General features: G+C 52.1%; 2 protein-coding genes across 4 annotated transcripts in view; both read right to left on the minus strand.

Moving 5' to 3' along the window:
* Positions 1-1,456: 1,456 nt before the first annotated feature.
* MYDGF (myeloid derived growth factor) lies at positions 1,457-13,461 on the minus strand. Its single transcript, XM_027547319.1, has 6 exons — positions 13,203-13,461; positions 11,786-11,836; positions 6,486-6,547; positions 4,885-4,966; positions 3,345-3,417; positions 1,457-2,028 (listed from the first exon to the last, which is right to left on the minus strand). Exons 1-6 carry the CDS (start codon positions 13,377-13,379, stop codon positions 1,949-1,951), a joined length of 525 nt encoding a protein of 174 aa, XP_027403120.1. The 5' UTR covers positions 13,380-13,461; the 3' UTR covers positions 1,457-1,948.
* A 4,387-nt stretch (positions 13,462-17,848) lies between these two features.
* Positions 17,849-19,730, minus strand: part of DPP9 (dipeptidyl peptidase 9) — a 36,819-nt gene continuing 34,937 nt past the window's right edge. For all 3 annotated transcript variants that reach the window (XR_003511922.1, XM_027547321.1, XM_027547322.1), the window contains one exon: positions 17,849-18,981. Coding sequence is in view for 2 of the 3 variants with exons in the window: in XM_027547321.1 (XP_027403122.1) it covers positions 18,889-18,981 (93 nt within the window). In the remaining variant the exon portion in view is untranslated. The remainder of the gene's footprint in view (positions 18,982-19,730) is intronic.

Here is a 19,730-nt window from a genome sequence, read left to right on the forward strand (position 1 = left end):
GGCGGCTCTGCTCACCAGGCCCTTGGGGTAAAGGGGAGGCTTCTTTGTGTCCAGAGATGCTCTGCCCTGCCCTGCCACATCGCACCCAGCGCTCTGCCTCTCTGCTAGCACCCAGGATGTGGAAGTGGTAAGTGATTCCCAACTGACCGTACAAAACTCAGTACCCCTCTTGGCTGGGGTCTCCTCACGTAGCTTAGGCCCAGGGAGCACCATTGCCTCTGGCTCTGTCCTGCTGCCTAGCTTCTGCAGGCAGCCCCAGGCAAGCGTCTCCTGGCCCTGTTGAGACCTGCAGGGTGCCGTGCTCAGTGAAGCGAGCGTCCCCAAGGACTTGTGTGCGTCCAGAGCTGCTCTGTTGTACTGTCCAGGGGGCGACAGGACAGAGGACGAGATGGTTGGATGGCATCACCGAATCAATGGACAGGAGTTTGAGCAAGCTCCACGAGATGGTGAAGAACAGGGAAGCCTGTCATGCTGTGGAACATGGAGTCACAAAGAGTCAGACATAACTGAGCAACTGAACAAAAGAGGTGCTCCCGAAATGGCACAGGTCATGCGCACTTGACCACTGAGGCTGCTGGTTCTTTCCTCAAGTCCTGTGGGCCCAAGGTCGCTGTCAGTCATTGCTGGTTCTGAGTGCAGCTGTTTTTCTTGCTTGCACCTCCCTTGGAATGGCTCCTACACCAGTAGTGCTGGAGCCCTGGGGCTGGATCCCATGCCCTCGGTCAGCGGCTTCTTCTCTGGCTGGCGGGGTCCCAGCAGCGCCTGGCTCCTCAACAGCACGAGGGGCGGGCCAGGTGAGTGACAGACACAGAGAGGCCTCAGCCAGCCCAATGCGGTGATTCTGATCATCAAGGACCCGATTCACAGCCACAGGTTTCTTTCCTCCTGGTCAGAGGCCAGGCAGACAGTCCAGTGGGGGTCAGACTCCCAGGCCCTGCTGCTAGGACTGGCTGAGGCATTTGGGGATTTCATTTATTTATTTTTGTTTGCCTGTGGGTGTTTTGTTATTTTTTTTAAGTCACTGAGTTTGCAATCCAGCTTCCAAAAAAATAAGCAGAGCCAACTATAGGGCACAGAACAGATGGTCTGGGAACTTGCCTGGTGGTCCAGTGGTTAAGACTCCACACATCCAAAGCAGGGGATGCTGGTTCAATCCCTGGCTGGGAAAATAAGATCCCACATGCCATGCCAAAAAAAAAAGAAGAGCCAGTCTTCCCTGGTGCATTCCCCTTCAGCTAGGAGTGGCCCCACAGGTGAGGCCATGTGAGCCTTGGTGAGGCTGCCTCAGGTCCAGTACATCTGCACCTGCAGGAAAGTCCTACCAGGAGGTTCCCTCTGCCCGGGGGTGACTCAGTTCGCCCGTCTTCAGCAGCAAAGGAAAGTAGGGGATCCCAGCCCTGCAAGCCCAGCCGGTGGCGGGGGGGAGGCCACCAGCGCCGGATGCCAAGACTGTGGGTGCTTTTTAGTTGTCTTATTTATTTAAATATGAAAGAACATTTCATTGCTGCCCAGTATGAAAGTTGGTCCCCTGGGGAGTGAGAAGGCGGCTGGTGTGGGGTCTCAGGCGGCTGGGGGCTCCCCCGCAGAACATCCTGGAGCCTGGCCTGATCCCAGCGGGGAGGAGGTGATGCCCTGGCTTCACAAAAGCCATGATTCCAGGGAGACGCCCCCCTGTTCCCCTGGCCATGTGTTCTGATGTCTCTTCTGATGAGAAGAGCAGTGGGTCTCAGACCCACAATCTTCAGGGTGAGGGAAGGTGGGAGCCAGGTGAGTCCTAGCCCTCCAGACTCCATTCTGGGGCCTTAGCTGTCCTCCAAACAGGGCAACATCAGCTGGGACAGAAAACCAAGAGCCCCCCCATCCAACCTAGAAAACAAGTACTGGGCCTTCTGGGGGTCCAGCTCCTTGCGGAGAGAGGAGGAAAAGCTACCCTCAGAGGGGCTTCAGGTCACAGTTCACTGCGTGTTGCCTTGGCCACGATCACCAGCTTGGACAGCTCAGCCTTGAAGGCCCCAGGCCTGTGGAACACTGCAAAGGAAGAGACCCTGGGTTGGCGCTCGCCTCTGCAAGTCCTCTGGGTCCTGAGCTGGGGGGTGGGGTGGGGGCAACAATGTGGGCAGGGCAGTGGAGGGGCCTCCAAGTGGACTCCATAAGGATAGGCTCCTGGCCCTGAGAGGCTTATGGGTGATGGACAGGGAAAGGTGGGGAAGTCGAGGGCCTGACTGGAGGGAAACGAGAGGCCACGGGAGAGGCTGAGGTGGAAAAAGCTGTGATTATTTCTGCCACATTGAGAACAGCTGGGGGTCAGAAGTTTGCCCTGGCAAACTTGTCTGGCCATGCCCTGCTCTGCAGCCCCAGCCTGCCTCCCATTCCCTGTCTATCCTCCCCATTGGTGCTCCCTGGGGCTCAGGGTCTGCCAGCATCCCAGGCCCCTCTGTCCTTGATCTCCACTCTGAATAGGCCCTGTTCCCTGGAGGACCTGTGGGCAGGGCAGGCCTCCTTCCAGGCCCTCCTAAAACCCCCAATCACACCACCACATTCCCTCCCCTCCCACTCTCCACTTTGCTGCCTGGTGACACCATGGCCACATGGGTTCCTCATCTCACTTCTCCCCTGTCCCTCAGGACTCTCAGGCTCCCTGACTCAGCTTAACTCCATGTCCACTGTCTCACTCACTCATCCCCCATTGCTCTCACCCCTCCGAGCCCCAAGTCTAGCACCCACTCTTTCTGTTCTGCATTTGGCTTGCATGGCTGTAGCTGAACAGGGGTCAGAGGTCACAGGGGTCTCGGAGCCTCAGGATGTGACGCCCTTGCCTCTCCAGTCATGCGGCGCACATGAGGTCCCAACTTCGATGCCTGAACCTGTCACAGGGCCCAGGACGCCCCCTCCCCCATTCCCCACTGTGGAGCTGAGCAGACTTTTACACCCTCTGTTCTCTGCAAGGGACGGGCCAAGCGTGCCTGCCACCTGTGAGCAGTGGCTTCTACATTTATAAACAGAAATCAAAGGGAACACGGCATCCTGTGGTATGGGAATGTAGTATGACATTCACAAGTCAGTGTTCACAAAACAAGGTCTTATTAGCATGCAGCCACCCACATGCATTGATTGACTAGTGGTTCATGCCTGACTTGGCCCTGCGGGGGCAGATCAAGTTATTTCAAAGGGGGGTGTCTGCCCCTAAAACCGAAAATATTTACCAGACGGCCCTTTTTACAGGAGGGATAGCCGCCTCCTCTCACCAGTGGTCCCTGGATCGACCCCTCATGGGGGTCTTGTCCCCTCTCTCACCTTCCCTGCTAGAGAACCTGGTTTCCAGCCCCACAAACCCCTCCACCTACCTGCTGTTTTGGTCACCTCAAACTCCTCATTTTTCAATGGAACGTCACTCTCTTTCTCAAAAGCAGCTTTCGACTGAAAGAGAACAAGTGGAAACTTTTCTAATCAGGAAAGAACACGGCTCGGTTTGCTTCCTGGAGCAGCAGAGATGACAGACTTGAGATGCTTTTTTAAGCACAGAAAAGAGAATCCGGTGGAAGTGGCGGGTTAATCCACTTACGAGATCATCAACTGGCTTCAAACCTCATGCCTTGCTGCAAATCCAAGGAGGGAGGCATCTAATTCAGTTTTTCCCTTTAGCTGATGTATGGAAATGGCATACAAGCATGGCAGTCTCTTGAATGTAATTTTTAAAAATCAGAACTGTGTCTTTCTCAGATCAGTTAGAATAATGGAGTTTTATAGTAAGAATAGATTACTTTAGACACAATTTTGTGGTTGTTTAGTCACTAAGTCGTGTCTGACTCTTGCGACACCATAGACTGTAGCCTGCCAGGCACCTGTTCTTTAAGAAGTGGAGTTTCCCAGGTGGTGGAGTGTTAAAGACTCCACCTGCCAATGCAGGAGAGGTAAGAGATGTGGGTTCAATTCCCTGGGTCGGAAAGATCCCCTGGAGGAGGGTATGGCAACCCACTCCAGTATTCTTGCCTGGAGACTCCTCATGGACAGAGAGGGGCCTGGCAGGCTATAGTCCATGGGGTTCCAAAAGATTTGGACGTGACTGAGCATGAATGCATGCAAAGTGAGAAGAGACCCAAGAGAGTGATGAGTTAACAGACTGATGGTCAGTCTGATGTGTCAACTGGAAGGAGCCGTGGTAGCATTAGGCAATCAGACCCTGGTGGCGGCTGCTGGGGCGGGGGGCACTGCTGTGACAGAGGTTCATCCTGAGCTAACTTTAAGTCAAAGAGACGGTCCTTGATGCTCTGGGGATGCCTAGGGGAAGAGCTGAGGCTCCCCTGGACGAATCCCCGCCAACAGCCAGGCCCCCACAGCAGAAGCCAGTTCCTACAGTGAATCTCTCATGTCTGTCTCTTGTTGGTTCTGCTTCTTGGGCTGATAAAGTGGTTTTCAAACTATTCCCAACTCGGATGCAGAAGCAGTCATGGGCTCTGCAGAGTGGCCGGGCTCTGAAGGGGGTTGTGTGGGTCAGGAGCATGGCGGAAGGTGCTGGCTGAGCCGTGAACCACAGCTCACTGGGGCCAAAGGACGTGGGGCCCTCCCAATACCAGTGAGCCTGCCCTCTGGGCCCACTTCCGCCCCATCCCCAGATCTGAGCCCCCCTGCCTCCTGACTTCCTGCCAGCTTGGCCAGCAGGGGACGTAAGCGGGAGGCTGGTAAAGCCTTACTGGAGGAAGACTGGTCTCTAGGGGCCAACTGGGATCCCCTCTGGGTACTGCAACCTGCGACCCCCAGGCCTCCCTCTAAGGGCTTGGTATCCATCTCCTCATTATTGCCGCCTCCCCACCCCCCACCTGGGGGTCTTCAAGGCACAGTCCATGGTGGGCCAGCCAGGCAGCCCCCAGTCTGGGCGACACTCACGTAGGCCATGCCGTACTCGATCTCGGCACCCCGCACCTCTGCCTTGAACTGCGTGAAGTACAGGTAGGACTTGCCCTGGGGCCTGCGAAGAAAGGTTGGGAGACAGATCAGCCTGGGGCTACGTGTCCCCCGCTCCCTAAGAATCTATTTGGGGATTCCATTTTGGGGAAGGACAGACTGGGTGCCCTCAACATGATCTGCTCTTTGCCAGAACATTCTTCCAGCTCCACGATGGACACGCCTCTTCCCTTTCTGCACAGGAGCTGTTTGAGGACAGGAACACTTGCATCCATTTGCTGAACACTTGTCATCCCCTGGACAACATCCCAGGTTTGCAGTGGGGGCGGGGCGGGGCAACATGCCCAAAGGGTGAGAGTACAGGGGTTAACTAGGTAGCAGAGGAGGGTGTCTACAGCTGAGTGTGTCCCTAAGAGCTGCTGCTGGGTGGGTCAACTAAGAGGCTGCAGGATGAGGACCCTGCTCTGGGCCTGTGTGGCCCAAGTCTGTGCCCAGCTGGAGGGCTGGCACTCCCAAGCCCATGTGAGATGATGGTCTACAGGCAGGGGGATGCAGCTTGGATGACTAACCTGTAACGAGGGGGCCCCACCCCGGCTCCTCTCCTCTAGATGCTTCCCTCTGAGGCCAGGAAGGGGCACAGATAGGGTCTCAACAGGGCTGGTGGTGGCGTGTTGAGGACATGAGGCTCCCACCCTCACACTACTCGGTACCCTGGAGTGGGGTACTGCTGCTGTGTGTAAGGTATCTCGCAGGAGACGGGGACCGCACCGAGGCCAGCACGCGTTTTCTTTGATTAAATGTCACCCTCTCTGCTCTCTATCATATCCCATTTCTTGATCTGTCCCCTGGATTGACTCCGGTCCCTGACAGTGAGAGCGTGGCTGGGACTTCTGCTGTGTTGGACACGTGTCAATGCTTGAGAAATTGGTTCTACGGGACCTCTCTGGCAGTCCAGTGAGTAAGAATCCACCCGCCAATGCAGGGGATGCCAGTTCGACCCCACATGCCATGGAGCAACTGAGCCGTCATGCAACTACCAAGCCTGTGTGCCACAAGAAGAGAAGCCCCTGCACCGCAGCAAAGATCCTACATGCAGAAACTGAGACCCAACACAGCTAAAAAAAAAATCAGTTCTGCTCAGGTGATCCATTCCAGGCCACAGGGCCCAGAGGAGAAGGGCCAGGATCCGATGACACTGTAGACCCTCCTCCCCATCAGGGGGCTGACCGCCTCCTTCTCAGGCTCCTCGAGCTGGGCTCCAGGCCGTGGGGTTACAAGAAGGGTGGGCATGGTGTCAGCCCCAGGGCAGGAGATTAAGCCCTTGAATGATGAATGTAACTGAGGGTGAAGAAGAAGGGGGCAGTGTCTGGGGAGCCCGACCCCTCTCCCGGGGGCTGCAGCCCCTGCCTCCTGCCCCCTCAACCCCTTCTCAGCCTCAGTGTCAAGGTGATCTCCTGGGGAGCCCTCCCAGGGAGCTCTCCCCACCCTGGAGGGCCGCAGGACTCTGTCAGCCTGTGGGCTGCCTAGAGCAAAGGTGCCTCATCTGAGGAGGGGGTAATCCCACCCCCAGGACCCTGGCTTACCTCCAGATGGTGCAGGTGAAGTGCTGGTGGTCTTCGCTGGTCCCCAGACTCATCTGCCACTTCTGGGGAGAGAGGACAGACAGGTCAACCCAGGACACACAGCCTCACATGGTACACAGCCTGCACCGCACCGGGAGTGAACCCCGATGTCAACTCTAGACTTGGGGTGCTGATGTGTCAGTGCAGGTTCACTGACCCTCACAAATCCACGTGATCAGGGATGATGGTGGGGGGACAGGGATACAGGAAATCCCTGTGCCTCCTGCTCAATTTTGCTGTAAAAAATAAAGTCTGTTGGGAAAAATAAAAGAAGGAAAGACAATATCCTCCTGCTTGCTTGTGTAAGTGCAGAGCAGTTCTTAGAGAAGATGCAAGACTGCAATAACCATGGTGACACACAGGACGTGGTGGGGGCTGGGCAGATGGAAGGTGCTGGAGAGCTTTTCATGGTTTTTTTTTTTTTCTCTTTCTGAATGACACGTATTAGCTTTTTTAAAAAATTAAATTAAGAAAATAATACTTTAGGGACTTGCCTGGTGGACCAGTAGTTAGGTCTTTGTGCTTCCACTGCAGGGGCACAGGTTCGACCCCTGGTCAGGGAACTAGGATCATACTTTAAGATGGTTCCAAAACACACCACTACCAGTTTATTCTCATTTTCAGGGCCTCCGAAAAGTTGGCCAAATGCAAGGTCTGGTGGCCTGAGGTGTTTCTGAGCTTGACTAGTAAAATGAGAGTGTCTTATCTTTCTGAAAGAGAAAAGATGGATTCCAATTGCTGATAAGCTGTTTTAATACTACAGCTTTTCCACTAGTAAAAACAAGGCCGTTTTTATGTTAATTATGATGGGAATAAATGGTCACTTAGAAGCCTCCTGCCTGCAGCATGAAGGCCGAAGCCAATCACTTAGGTGGGACAGGCAAGGCAAGTGGACTCATATATTCATTTTCTATTTAAAAACTACTGGGACTTCCCAGGGGGTCCAGTGGTTAAGACTCTGCACTTCTACCGCAGGGGGGCGTGGATTTGATCTCTGGTCGGCGAACTAAGAACCCACATGCTGCACAGTGTGGCCAAAAAATAAAACTGGACAAAACAGGAAAAAAACTCCTGCCCACAGTTTCAAGGGCTCACAGTTTTATGCTGTGAAATATCTCTGGGATGGTGTTCTATAGCTCTTAAAAGTTCCATGACAGGCAAATCTTTAAGCATTTTTTTTAAGACTATGAAAGCAAACTAAATTAAAACCAAGCATTTCTTAGCAATATGGCCAACCTCCCTCTGAGTTGTTTGTTAAATGAACTTGACTGTGGCCTTGAGGCTGCAGGCTAGGGTGGGCGGTAGGTGCCCTTGGTGAGGCTCACATTTTGGCATCAGATACTCACATGAGGGTGTGTTTTGAGGCAGCCCGTTCAGACAGAGCCTCTGTGACCTTCCCCGGAAGGCTGGGGAGATCAGGGCCTAAGTGCCCAAATGGTCACCGCTATTGTTTTTCATTAAGATATACTGATAAGTAACAGATGGTGAAATGGGCCCATTTGTGTATTTTTTTAAGATTTTTGGATGCAGACTATTTTTAAAGTCTTTATTGAATTTGTTACAATATTGCTTTTGTTTTATGTTTTGGTTTTTTGGTCAGGAGGCATGTGGGATCTTAGTTCCTCAACCAGGGATTGAACACTCACCCCCTGTATTGGAAGGTGAAGTCTTAACCAGGACCACCAGGGAAGTCACTGTGTCTGTTCTGAGTTACCCAACTGCGACACAAGTCAGTTCTGTCTCCCCAGCTGTCTATTCACCATCCCTGTGCAGTCATTCCCTTCCTGCAAATCCCCAGGCATCACTCATCTGCTCTGTCCTCATAGCTGTGCCTTTGCACAACGCCGCCTGAGCGGAATCACACAGGCCACGATCTCCTGAGTCGGTCAGTCTGACTCCACCTAACACATGTCTGATTAATCTGAGTGGTTGCATGTGTATCAACAGTTCACTCACCTTTAACAGCTTTATTGAAAAACAGTTTATATAATACACAATATGCTCTTTTTAATTGGACACTTCAGTGTTTCCTTGTACTTTCAAAGCTGTGCAACCATCACCTGTATAGCCACTCTCTTTTCCCGGGGATCTTCCTGCCCAGGGATCGAACCCGGGTCTCCTGCATTGCAGGCAGATTCTTTGCTGTTTGAGACACAAAAGAAACCCCTATCCAATTCTCACCATCCCCCAAAGAAGTCCTAAACCCATGAGCAGTCACCCGCACTCACTCCCCCAGGCCCTGACAACCAGGAAACCACTGTGTCTGTGGATCGGCCTGTTCTGGACGTTTCCCACCAGTGGAGTCACACCCTGTGTGCCCTCCTGTGCCTGCTTCTCTCACTGAGCATCGTGTTCTCAGGATCTGTCCACGTGGTAGCGAGTGTCTGGGCCTCACCCCTTTCCATTGCTGAGTGATGCTCCTGTGTGTGAGGGACCACGCTGTGTTCATTCATCACCTGTTGAGGGACACTTGGGTGGCTTCCACTTGTTGGCTATGGCAAATCATGCTGCTCTGAACAGTCACGTGTGAGCTTTGTGTGGACGTAAGTTCTCATTTCTAACAGGCAGATACAGAGGATCCAGTGGGCTGTTTCCTGCCACCGGGGCAGTGGGCCAGCAGCCAGAGAGCCTGTGGGTCACACTGTCGTGTTCCCATGCTCTGCTGGTGGCCCGCAGTCTCTGATGACCAGAGTTCTGGCTGGTGCTGCTGGAACAGGTCATGCCGGACACGTCTGCTCTGAGGTATTTCCTTTGGGAAGAATTCCCTCATCCAAAATGGAAGAACTGAGCCTGTTGCTGGCTCAGAATCTGTGACCCAGCCGCTGTCCCAAGAGTGAGCCTGGCTCTCCCGTGAACTGTCCACCTGCAGGGTCCTGTCAGGGAGGCACTGCTGGTGATGCAGGCTGTGTCCCACCTCAGGGTAGTAGTCAAAGGTCTGCACCTTGGGGACCTCGGTCACATTCCAGTTGAGGGGGCCTGGGTCCTCAGCCTCAGAGGCTGCCATGTCCTCATGTGCGAAGTGGGGTAATGACAGCCTCCCAGGGTTCTGAAGATGAAACGTGACATGTGCCTGGCTTAGCACCGCTCGGTGCGCCTGGTAAACTGCTAGGTGGTTGGGGACATCACGATTTTATTATCCTATGAACTGACCATGGACACAACCATGGGCTTCCCCGGTAGCTTGGACAGTAAAGAATCTGCCTGCAATGCAGGAAACCTGGTTTCGTTCCAGGGGTCGGGAAGATGCCCTGGAGAAGGAAACAGCAACCCACGCCAATATTCTTGCCTGGAGAATTCCACAGACAGAGGAGCCTAGCAGGTTACAGTCCATGGGGTCGCAAAGAATTGGACATGACTGAGCAACTGACGGTTTCACTTTCACAACCAAACAGGCAAGGAATGCACTGATGAGGAGAAGGAGCCCAAGAAGGGGCATGGCTCTACCAAGAGGTATGGACCGGGGTAGAATGTTCTACCACATGTCACCACCCCACAGTGGACTGGACTGCTTAGAGAAGCAGCGAGGCCTGGAGGTGTCCGAGGGAGCGGTGGACAATCCCAGGATGCCCATGGTCCTGGCGGCAGGGGGAAGGGCTGCAACGACTCTTGGTTCCCCTGGGAAGGGTGTCACCAGGTGGTCACTACATTTCATTACAATTCTGTTGCTGGGGGACATTTATTTATAAATCGAATGTATCCAAAATCAGGAAAGTGGATTTCATGTCACTTTTTAATTTTAATTATCTATTTATTTATTTGGCTGCGCTGGGTCTTAGTTGGGGCTTGTGGGATCTAGTTCCCTGACAAGAGATTGAACCTAGGTCTCCAGCATTTGGATCACAGAGTCTTAGTCACTGGACCACCAGGGAAGCCCCAACTTCATATCATTCTTGCCCAGTGGCTTTCGCCTGGGGGTAATTTTGTCCTCTAGCAGATACTGGAGGACATTTAGACATTGTCTAAATTCACAGGTTCTAGGAAGTAAGATGTGGACACATCTTTTTTGGAGGACCTCATTCAACTCACTACATTATGTGAAGAATTACCACAGATTTAATAGCTTGAAAGCGACACCCATTCATTGGCTTACAGTTCTGTAGGTCAGAAATCTGGGCGTAGCAGGGCTGCGTTGTTTGTTCAGTCTCACAAGCTAAATCAGAGTGTCAGCCAGGGGCTTCCCTGGTGGTCCAGTGGTTAAGACTCTGCCTTGCAATCCAGGGGACGTGGGTTTGATCCCTGGTTGGGGAACTGAGATCCCATGTGCTGCATGGCCCGGTCAATGAAATAAATGAAATAAGATTGGAAGCCAGACTGCATTCCCAGCTAGAGATCTGGAGATTAGGGTCCTCTTCCGACGCACCTGGTTGTGGTGGGGTTCAGTTCCTTGTGACTGGAGGGCTGAAGCCCTGATTTCCCTGCTACCAGCCAGGGGCTGCTCTGAGCTTCTAGAGGCCACACATCCTACCTCCTCAAAGTCAGCTGTGGTGCACTATACCTGTCTTGTGCTTCCAATCTCTCTCACTCCATCTTCTGCCATCAGCTGGAGAAACCAGCCAGCAAGGAACTGAGGACCTCAGTCACACACCGAAAGGAACCAGGTTCTGCCAACAACTTGAATCAGTCTGGAAGAGGGTTCTCTCCAGAGCCTGCAGGTGAGAGCCCAGGCGGGCTGACACCTTGATCTTGGTTTTGTGAAGCATCCAGCTGAGCTGACAGGGACTTCTGACCTTTAGAACCATGGGACAGGGACTTCCTCTGAGGTCCAGTGGATAAGACTATGCTCCCAACGCAGGGAGCCTGGGTTCTATCCCAGGTTGGGGAACTAAGATCTCACATACTGTAACTAAGCCCTCGTGCCACAACTACTGAGCCCTCGTGCTCCAGAGTCCATACACCACAATTAGAGAAGCCCACATGCCCCGACAAAGACCCACGGTAGCCAAATAATTGAAAAAAAAAAAATAATGATGCAATAATAATTGGGCACTGTTTTAAGCTGCTCAGTCTGTGTTACTCAGCACAGATGAACACGATACTGCTAAGGGAGGCTCGTGAGAAAGGCAGATTCAGGTCTCACATCCCTCTTTCTGTCCATATGTCTGTTCACTCTATGGAATTATGAGTAGAATCTGCCATCACCATTGGACTTGAGCACTGTCTTTTATCGCTTAGGCAAGAATAGTCCAGTGTCCTCTAGATAGCATGTCTGTATGACAATGGATGCTATCATACTAAACTACATGGAGTTTTGAACAACTCACCTCATTGGTCCCTCCTTGAGATGCATAGGTGAACACACAGGTGTATTTGTCCTAGAGAATGGAAGGAAAAAACGTCTCGGTAGTAGATAATTGTTAGCGCTGGAGCTTCAGGGTCTCTGAATGTCCCTCTGAGATCCAGAATCAAGATCCTGCTTTTGAGTATCTACACTTAGGGGGAGGAGGTAGAGTCAGAGCCTTCTGGCTGATGTCCCTGGAGGCCGATGTCCTTGGAGGCCTGAAACTCCCCCACCAGCCTCCCCGCTTGGGGATCTCCTGGCTCTGGACAAACAACCCATGTGGCTTCTAGAAGGGGGAGATCACATCTCTTCCAGCACCCACCCATTTAGGAACATGAAATCTGGAATTAGGGACCCCTGGGGTCCCTGTGTCCACATCTCTGCTCCGCTGTGGGCCTTGGGCAAGGGCAAAGCTTTCTGTTTCTTCACCTGGAAAATGGGCCTCACATAAAGAATCTAGCAAAATATCAGGTTATAAGAAAGAAATAAACAAATAGTGACTATTGATATCATTGTTAGACTGGAAAGAGGGACTGAGAGAGGAAGCAATTTCTCCAACAAGCTGAGGATGGGCTAGACTAGACCTAGGCCTGCTGCCTCTAGATAAGGAGGGTCTGGCCTCAGATTTCAATGAAAAAGATGGGGGACCTTGTGCAATGGAAGGAAAAGCAACATCTGTCCACTTCCTTCCTGGTCAGAGCGGAGGCAGAACGACTTTCTGTGGGGTCTGGAAGCATATGCCCCTGGGCCTCCAGCTCTCCTCTCCCTACCTCTGGGCCCATCCTGCCCTCCAATAAGGAGGGGCTCACTTGAGTCTAAACCAGACAATCCTGAAGGAAATCAACTCCGAATACTCATTGGAAGAACGAATGACTGACACTGAAGCTGAAGCTCCAGTACTTTGACCAACTGATGTGAAGAGCCGACTCATAAGAAAAGATCCTGATGCTGGGAAAGATAGAAGGCAGGAGGAGAAGGGGGCGACAGACGACGAGATGGTTGGATAGCATCACTGACTCAATGGACACGAGTTTGAGCAAACTCGGGGAGATAGTGCAGGAAAGGGAAGCCTGGTGTGTTGCAGTCCATGGGGTCGGAGACTCGGACACAACTGAGCGACTGCAGAACAACACTTCAGTCTGAGGGATGGGGCTGCTTGGGCACGATGGGCAAGTGAGATGAGTTACGGACTGAGGCTAGAGACTCAGCCCCCTCAAAGAAGCCAGCCCCCAGGAGCCTCACCTCCTCTTAATCCAAGTCCCGCCTCCTACCCTCAGGCCCTGCCCACGCCGGGGCCGCCCCCCGGTCCCGCCCCCGACCCCGCCGGTCAGCTCCCCCTCCCCAGGCCATGCCCCGGCTAGCACCATTCCTCAAGCCCCCGGGGTGTCTGAGGTACTTACCCCAGGGCCCACGTTCTGGGAGAAAGAATGCACCACGCCGCCAGGCCGCACGTCAAACGCCACCGTCGTGGGCTCGGACACCGTCTCCACCGGCCTCAGCGCCGCGGCCGCCAGGAGCAGCGAGACCCACAAGTTCGCGCCGCCGCTGCCATTCCTTCTTCCGCTGGGCGCTGCCATCTTGGAATCAGGTTCGCGGGGGCAGGAACGGCGGACGGAGCGCGGCGAGGGACACGTAGGGAGTCTGGCGGAGGCCACGTCGGCGTCGGGCGCGACCACGTGATCCGAAAGGCCCCGCCCCTCCTACCCGGGCTGCCATCTTGGGGCGGGGCTTGGAAGTCCCAGGAGCGTTCTGGGGCTGAAGGAATTGGAATAAGGTTTCTTGGTTTGGGGTCCATTTGTCCCTCACTAGCCAAGTGACTGACCCTTCAACTCTTCTAGTTAGTACGTGTACAACGAATGAAGGATATAAAGGAGCACCACTGAAATTCAGGTTAATACATGTAGGCAGAATGAGGGAAATGGAAGATCACCATTGAGCAAACAACTCTGATTGTTACTCCAAGATTCGTGGATCCATGCTAAAAACTGGTGGGGAAGAGGATTTTTGCATTATCTCAAAGTATTCCCCCCCCGAGATACATAACAGTTACAAAGAGAAAAGTAAGTAATTTTATAGGGGTGACACCATCTTTAGCCCACTGAGCAAAGTCAACGTCGTTAAAAAAAGACAGTGACTTCATGGAGTCACCACGGGATACAGAGGACATTCTGAGTGGCATCTCCTTGGAATTTCTGTGCAAAATGCACGGCCTTAATCTGATAGAGCAGATACCAGAGAAACCCAAGTTGAAGCATGTTCTACCTAGGTAGCTGGCAGTTCTCTTTAAAAATGTTACGAAAGACAAAGGCTGAGGAACCATCACAGAATGAGGAGACTAAGACGTCGAAAGGCAACTGGGATCTAGGATTGGATCCTTGCCTTAGTCTGGGTTGTTATAACAATATCTTAAGCAGACAGGCTGGCTTAAACAACACATTTATTTCTTACAGCCTGTTCTGAGTAGGGGGTACTTGCTCCTGTTAAGAAATGCTTCCCTCTTTGCAGTCGGCTGCCGTGGACCTGTTAGGAATTGGCTCCATAAATCGGAGGACGGCAGACTATTTGGTGTTTTCACACAGCACAGTTCTTTTTATGTCTCCATTTCCCTACTTCCCGTGTTTGACCTTCAGTGGGTCCGTATGAAGGATTCAATTAGTGGCCAAATGCTGTAGCTGACAAGGTATTTGGTTGTGAGTGGTTTTGAGTTTCCTACTCAAGAGGGGTAGGTGTGTGTATGTGTGTTTTCTTCTCAGACTGAACCCCAGCCTCTTGTTTCTGTTTTTCCTTTTTGCCTGTAAAACAAAAACCAAAATAGGAACAAACAAAAAACTTAAGGGATTTAAAGAGAAAAACCATCATTCCCAAGATTCTGCTATTTAATCATGACATGAAATCTAGCAGTCAAAAAATATTTGGTAACAACTACCACGGCTTCTGTCTCCATGGTCAGGACACCATAAACAGGGTGGGTGTGGACATCATAGAGTGTGAAGGAACTCCCTTGTGGTGAATTAACCGCTCTGTATGTATGTGTGTGTATATATATATATATATATATATATATATTTTTTTTTTTCCCCTGCCATGAGACATATGGGATCCTAGTTCTCTGGCCCAGGGATCAAACCTGGGTCGCTTCAAGTGGAAGCTCAGTCTTAACCAACAGACTGACCACCAAGGAAGTTCCCAACAGCTCTGTATTTTGACTGTGGTGGTGGTTCTAGGAATCTGTACAGGTGACAGAGTGGAATAGAACTACACACATATGAGTGCCTGTGAAAGCTGATAAAATCTGAATAAGGTCTAGAGTTTAGTTCATTGCGTTGTATTCACATCATGTTCCTGGCATGACAGTGTATTAGGGTTAGGTAAGATGTACGCTGGGTGAGAGTACACGAGACTCCACACTGTTTTTGCAACTTCTTATGTGTCTGTGGTTAATTTAAAACAAACAAACAGGAACTTTCCTGGTGGTCCAGAGCATGTTTACACTGCAGGGGGCACTTGTTTGATCCTTGGTCAGGGAACTAGGATCCAGCATGTCACAAGGCAGCTCCCCCCACCCAAAAAAAAAGTTTCTGCTTGAGATGGTTGTGGGTTGCCAATTGCCAAGCCTCCTGGGCAACTCTAGTGACTCTTTTCTCATCAACTTCTGTCATTCTGTGACCTGTGATTAGTTGCCTCTCCACTTCCACAGTGGATTACAGGCAAGATATATTCTTATTCCTGAGATGATTCTTAGCATTCATTGGCTGAGCTTCCTACCCATCAAACATTTTAAAATCAGCAACATTGTTCAGGTTGCAACATGTATGACAATGCACTTATTTCCTTCACATATAAAGAGGGTCTACAAATGAATGAGGCCAACATATCAAAAGGTGGGCAAGGAATTCCCTGGTGGTCCAGTGGTTAGGAATCAAGGGCTTGGATTCCATTCCTGGTTGGGGAACTAAGATCCTGCAAGCCAAAAAGAAATTTAAAAAGTTGGCAAATAATTAGCAGTAAACAAGTGCCTTAAAGCATGAAAATATTCATACACACAGAAATATGAGTTCAGAGTACAGTGAGCTGCTGTGTTTCACTCCCTAAGCTTTTCAAAAATAACAGGTGGTACTGAAGACTCGAGAGTCCCTTGGACCGCAAGGAGATCGAACCAGTCAATCCTAAAGGAAATCAACCCTGATATTCACTGGAATGACTGATATTGAGGCTAAAGTCCCAATACTTTGGCCACCTTTTCCAGCCGACGCACTGGAAAAGCCTCTGATGCTGGGAAACATTGAAGGCAAAGGGAGAAAGGGATGATAGAGGATGGCATCATTGGATGGATGGTTGGATGGCATCATTGACTCAATGGACATGAACTTGGGTAAACTCCAGGAGATAGTGAAGGACAGGGAAGCCTGACATACTGCAGTCCATGGGATCACAAAGAGTCAGACATGACTTGGCGACTGAACAAGAGCAACACTGAAGGAATGGAGCAAGGGGCACATTTCACCAGGAGGTGTGTACATGGAGGCATTCTCCTTAGAAGGCAATATTGCAATATTGTTCAAAATTAAAAATGAATATGCCTTTTGATAATTCTAGGAAATTATCCTATAAATTCAGACATGCCCAAAACATGTACAAGGCTGTTTGTTGCAGGATCTTTTATAGCAGAGGTTGGTCATTGACAACTTGTGGCCAAATTTGGCCAGCTGTGTGACTTTGTAAATAAAGTTTTATTGTCACACAGCCACATCCACTCATTTATACATTATAATTATACATTATAATGTATACATTATACATTACCCTTGGCTACTTTTGAGTTGCAAGGGCCAGAGCTGAGCAGTTGGAATGGAGACTAACTGGCCCACAAACCCTGAAATATTTACTCTCTGGTCCTTGACAAAGTCTGTTGACCCCTGATTTATACAAAAAGCCCAGAATAACCTTATCCCTTGATAAGTGTCTGGCAAAATAAATTATGGCATTCCCAGAGCAAAACAGAAGGCAGGTATTAAAAAGAGAGACTGGGGGACTTCCCTATGGTCCAGCGGTTAAGAATTTGCCTGCCAATGCAGGTGACACAGGTTCAATCCCTGGTCCGGGAAGATTCCACATAACATGGGACAGCTAAGCCTGTGAGCCAAAACTGCTGAGCCCAGGTGCTGCCAACATTACATAAGCCTGCATGTTCTAGAGCCCATGCTCCACAAGAGAAGCCACTGCAACTAGAGGAGCCATTGCTTGCCACAACTAGAGACACCCTGAGCACATAAACGAAGACCCAGCACAGCCGAAAATAACATTTTCTTTTTCTAACGAGAGACTGGGGAGGGGTTACCGCCCCCGGAGGTGGGGAGGGCATCGTTTTCCTCTCTATACCCTTTTGTACTGGTTTATTTTTGGCCACACTGCGGCATGTGGAACTTCCCCATCGAAGGATGGAACTTGTGCCCCCTGCAGTGGATGCATGGTTTCTTAACCACTGGACCACCCAGGGAAGTCCCTGTTTTATTCTTTAAGCCATTAAATATAAAAGTGGACCTTCACAAAGGATGGAGTGGGTGATGGCCCTGGGGCCAAGGTCATTGTGCCATTAGAAACTCAAGTACCATGAGTGCCCTCAGCTCGGGCAGGGTCTCCAGTCTCATCTCTCAGCTGTTGAGACAGACTTGAAGAGTCTGCACCCTGCCCTGACTTGTCGGTGTGTCCTGATGCTCCAACCACTGAATCAAGCCTCTGGATAAGGAAAGGTGCAAAAGGAAGTCAGGGCCAGGCTGCCCACGACAGCCTGGGCTGGGTCCCTCAGTGGCACCCACGAGCTGCCTCAGGACCTCTGAGACTGTCCTTTGGGCATCTTCCAGCCGTGGCATGGGACCCCCTGCTGTTTTGTGCCAGGGCAGCAAGGCTGAGCAAGCAACCCCTCTCCTACCACTGCCAAGACTGCCCTGCCCTTGGCTCAGCTCCCTCCTGGGACTTCCCTGCCCACCCACGGAACCCCCATCACCAGCCCCGGGGAGTTTAGCTTAGAAGGAACCTCAGGCAGGTGGCAATGCTTCCATCTGGAATTGTTTAATGTGTCTACTTCTTACACGCATAATTATAAAAGAATAAGAATTGACAAAAATATTTTCTTTCCATAATATGTAGAGGTGGTTCGGCTCTCTGGTGGGATTTTTTTGTTGTTGGGTTTTCTTTTTTTTTTTTTTTAACCCGCCCCTGGCAGAACTCTTGGCGGGAGGGAAAGGAAGAATAAGGATAACCCTGAGGCGGGGAGGGTTCCACTCCCAACCCTGGAAGCCCGGTTAGTGCGGGCCAGGCAGAAACGTGGGACCAGATGGCCCGGCTGGAGAAGGGGCAGCAGCCGCTGGCCAGCAGAGCCCCAGCCGGTCACGTTTCAGAGCCTGCCTGAAAGCTGAGGGAGAGCCGGGCCGGAGGGCTGCCCGCTCCCCTGCACACTTGCGGTCTGCTGGGTGCACAGCTCCTGTCTCGGGTGCTGGCTGGGGTGAAACCAGCGGCCGGCGGCAGACCCAGATTCTAGATTTAGGCACCCCTAGCTTTCTGTCTTTTAAATAATAAAGAAAAACGCCCCTCCCACACCCCAACAAAAAAAAAAAACACAAGTGGGCGCGGGTGGGGAGGACAGGCAACCACATGCTTCTGCACCGCTGGCTGGGCTGAGCCTAGGCCTGGCCACCCCCACCCCACCCTGCCCCCGGGGCGAGCAGTGCAAAGGCCAGGCTTCTTGGAGTCTCTTCAGGCCTCCACATTCAGTGGAGTTGAGGCTTCCAGACAATGGGGAGCAGTGGGATGGCTTGAGGAAGTGCTTTGTGGACACTGGCCTCAGCGCTCCATCCTGGCAACCCTGAAGCAGCAGGCAGAAAACCCAGGAGCATGAACAAAAACGATCAAAGGTGTGGGGGTGAAGGTGGTGGCTCCCGGGGCGGGCAGTCCCGCGGGCTGGTGGGAGGAGGTGCGGTGCGGGGCCTGCGAGGCCACTCGGTCCCTCCTGCACCCTGCATGCGCGATGGCGGCTGTGGAGCCACTTGTGCTCTGACTGTGCAGGCCCCTCCCGAGGCAGCCCCGGGCTCAGAGGTGTTCCTGAAGAAAGTGCAGCAGTGTGACTTCATAGTGCTCACCGGACTCGGGGCAGCGGATGCTGTGTCTCTCGTTGGGGTAGATCTGGGTGGAAAGAGAAGGCAAGGCTGGTGGCACCGAGGACCCTGCATCCTGAACCTCACCCTCTGAGTCTGGCTCCCAGTGTGTCCCCTCAGGGCCTTGGTCCCACCCTTGCCACCCTGGGAAGAGGTCTTGCTCTGGAACTGAGGGACCCAGGTTTGAATCCCTCCTCCATGGACAACTTGCTGGGCAAGTGACAGCCTCCCCCCATGAAGGCTGAGTGAAAAATTCAGACCTTGTAGGGTCTGTGTGGCCTGGGCCAGCTAGTGCAGATACGAAAGCACATATGCAAGCCTTGCGAACCTGTGCTGCTCCTCTGTCCCCCAAACCCAGGGAGCGTGAGGAACTCATATCCGCAAAGGGGCTGGGGCTTCAAATCATGGAGACATTTGCTGCCCTCCACTTGAGCCACTGCATTTTACCAACAGGCCCCACTGGGGATTGGACACACCAAGGCTCCAGAAAGCCCTTGCTCTAGGAGGGCCTCCCCCCAGGCTTTGCCAAGTGCTTCCTGGGCCCTCTCAATAACCAAGGGGGGACCCTCCCCTGAGAGAAGTGGCAGTGTGCTGGTGATAGGGCCCACGCCCAAGGAATCACCCAGTCCCTGAGACCTGGCTGAGTGGAAGTAGGCTCTCAGGTGGATGGTGACAGCGAGGCAGGTCTTGCTTCTGGCCATGGAGTGAGGGTTCCTGGGGCAGGTGTGAAACCTGCTTCACACCCTAGGAATGCATCTAACTGCTCAGATATCTGCC

This window comes from Bos indicus x Bos taurus, chromosome 7, assembly GCF_003369695.1.
Source record: "Bos indicus x Bos taurus breed Angus x Brahman F1 hybrid chromosome 7, Bos_hybrid_MaternalHap_v2.0, whole genome shotgun sequence".
NCBI classification, from domain to species: Eukaryota; Metazoa; Chordata; class Mammalia; order Artiodactyla; family Bovidae; genus Bos; species Bos indicus x Bos taurus.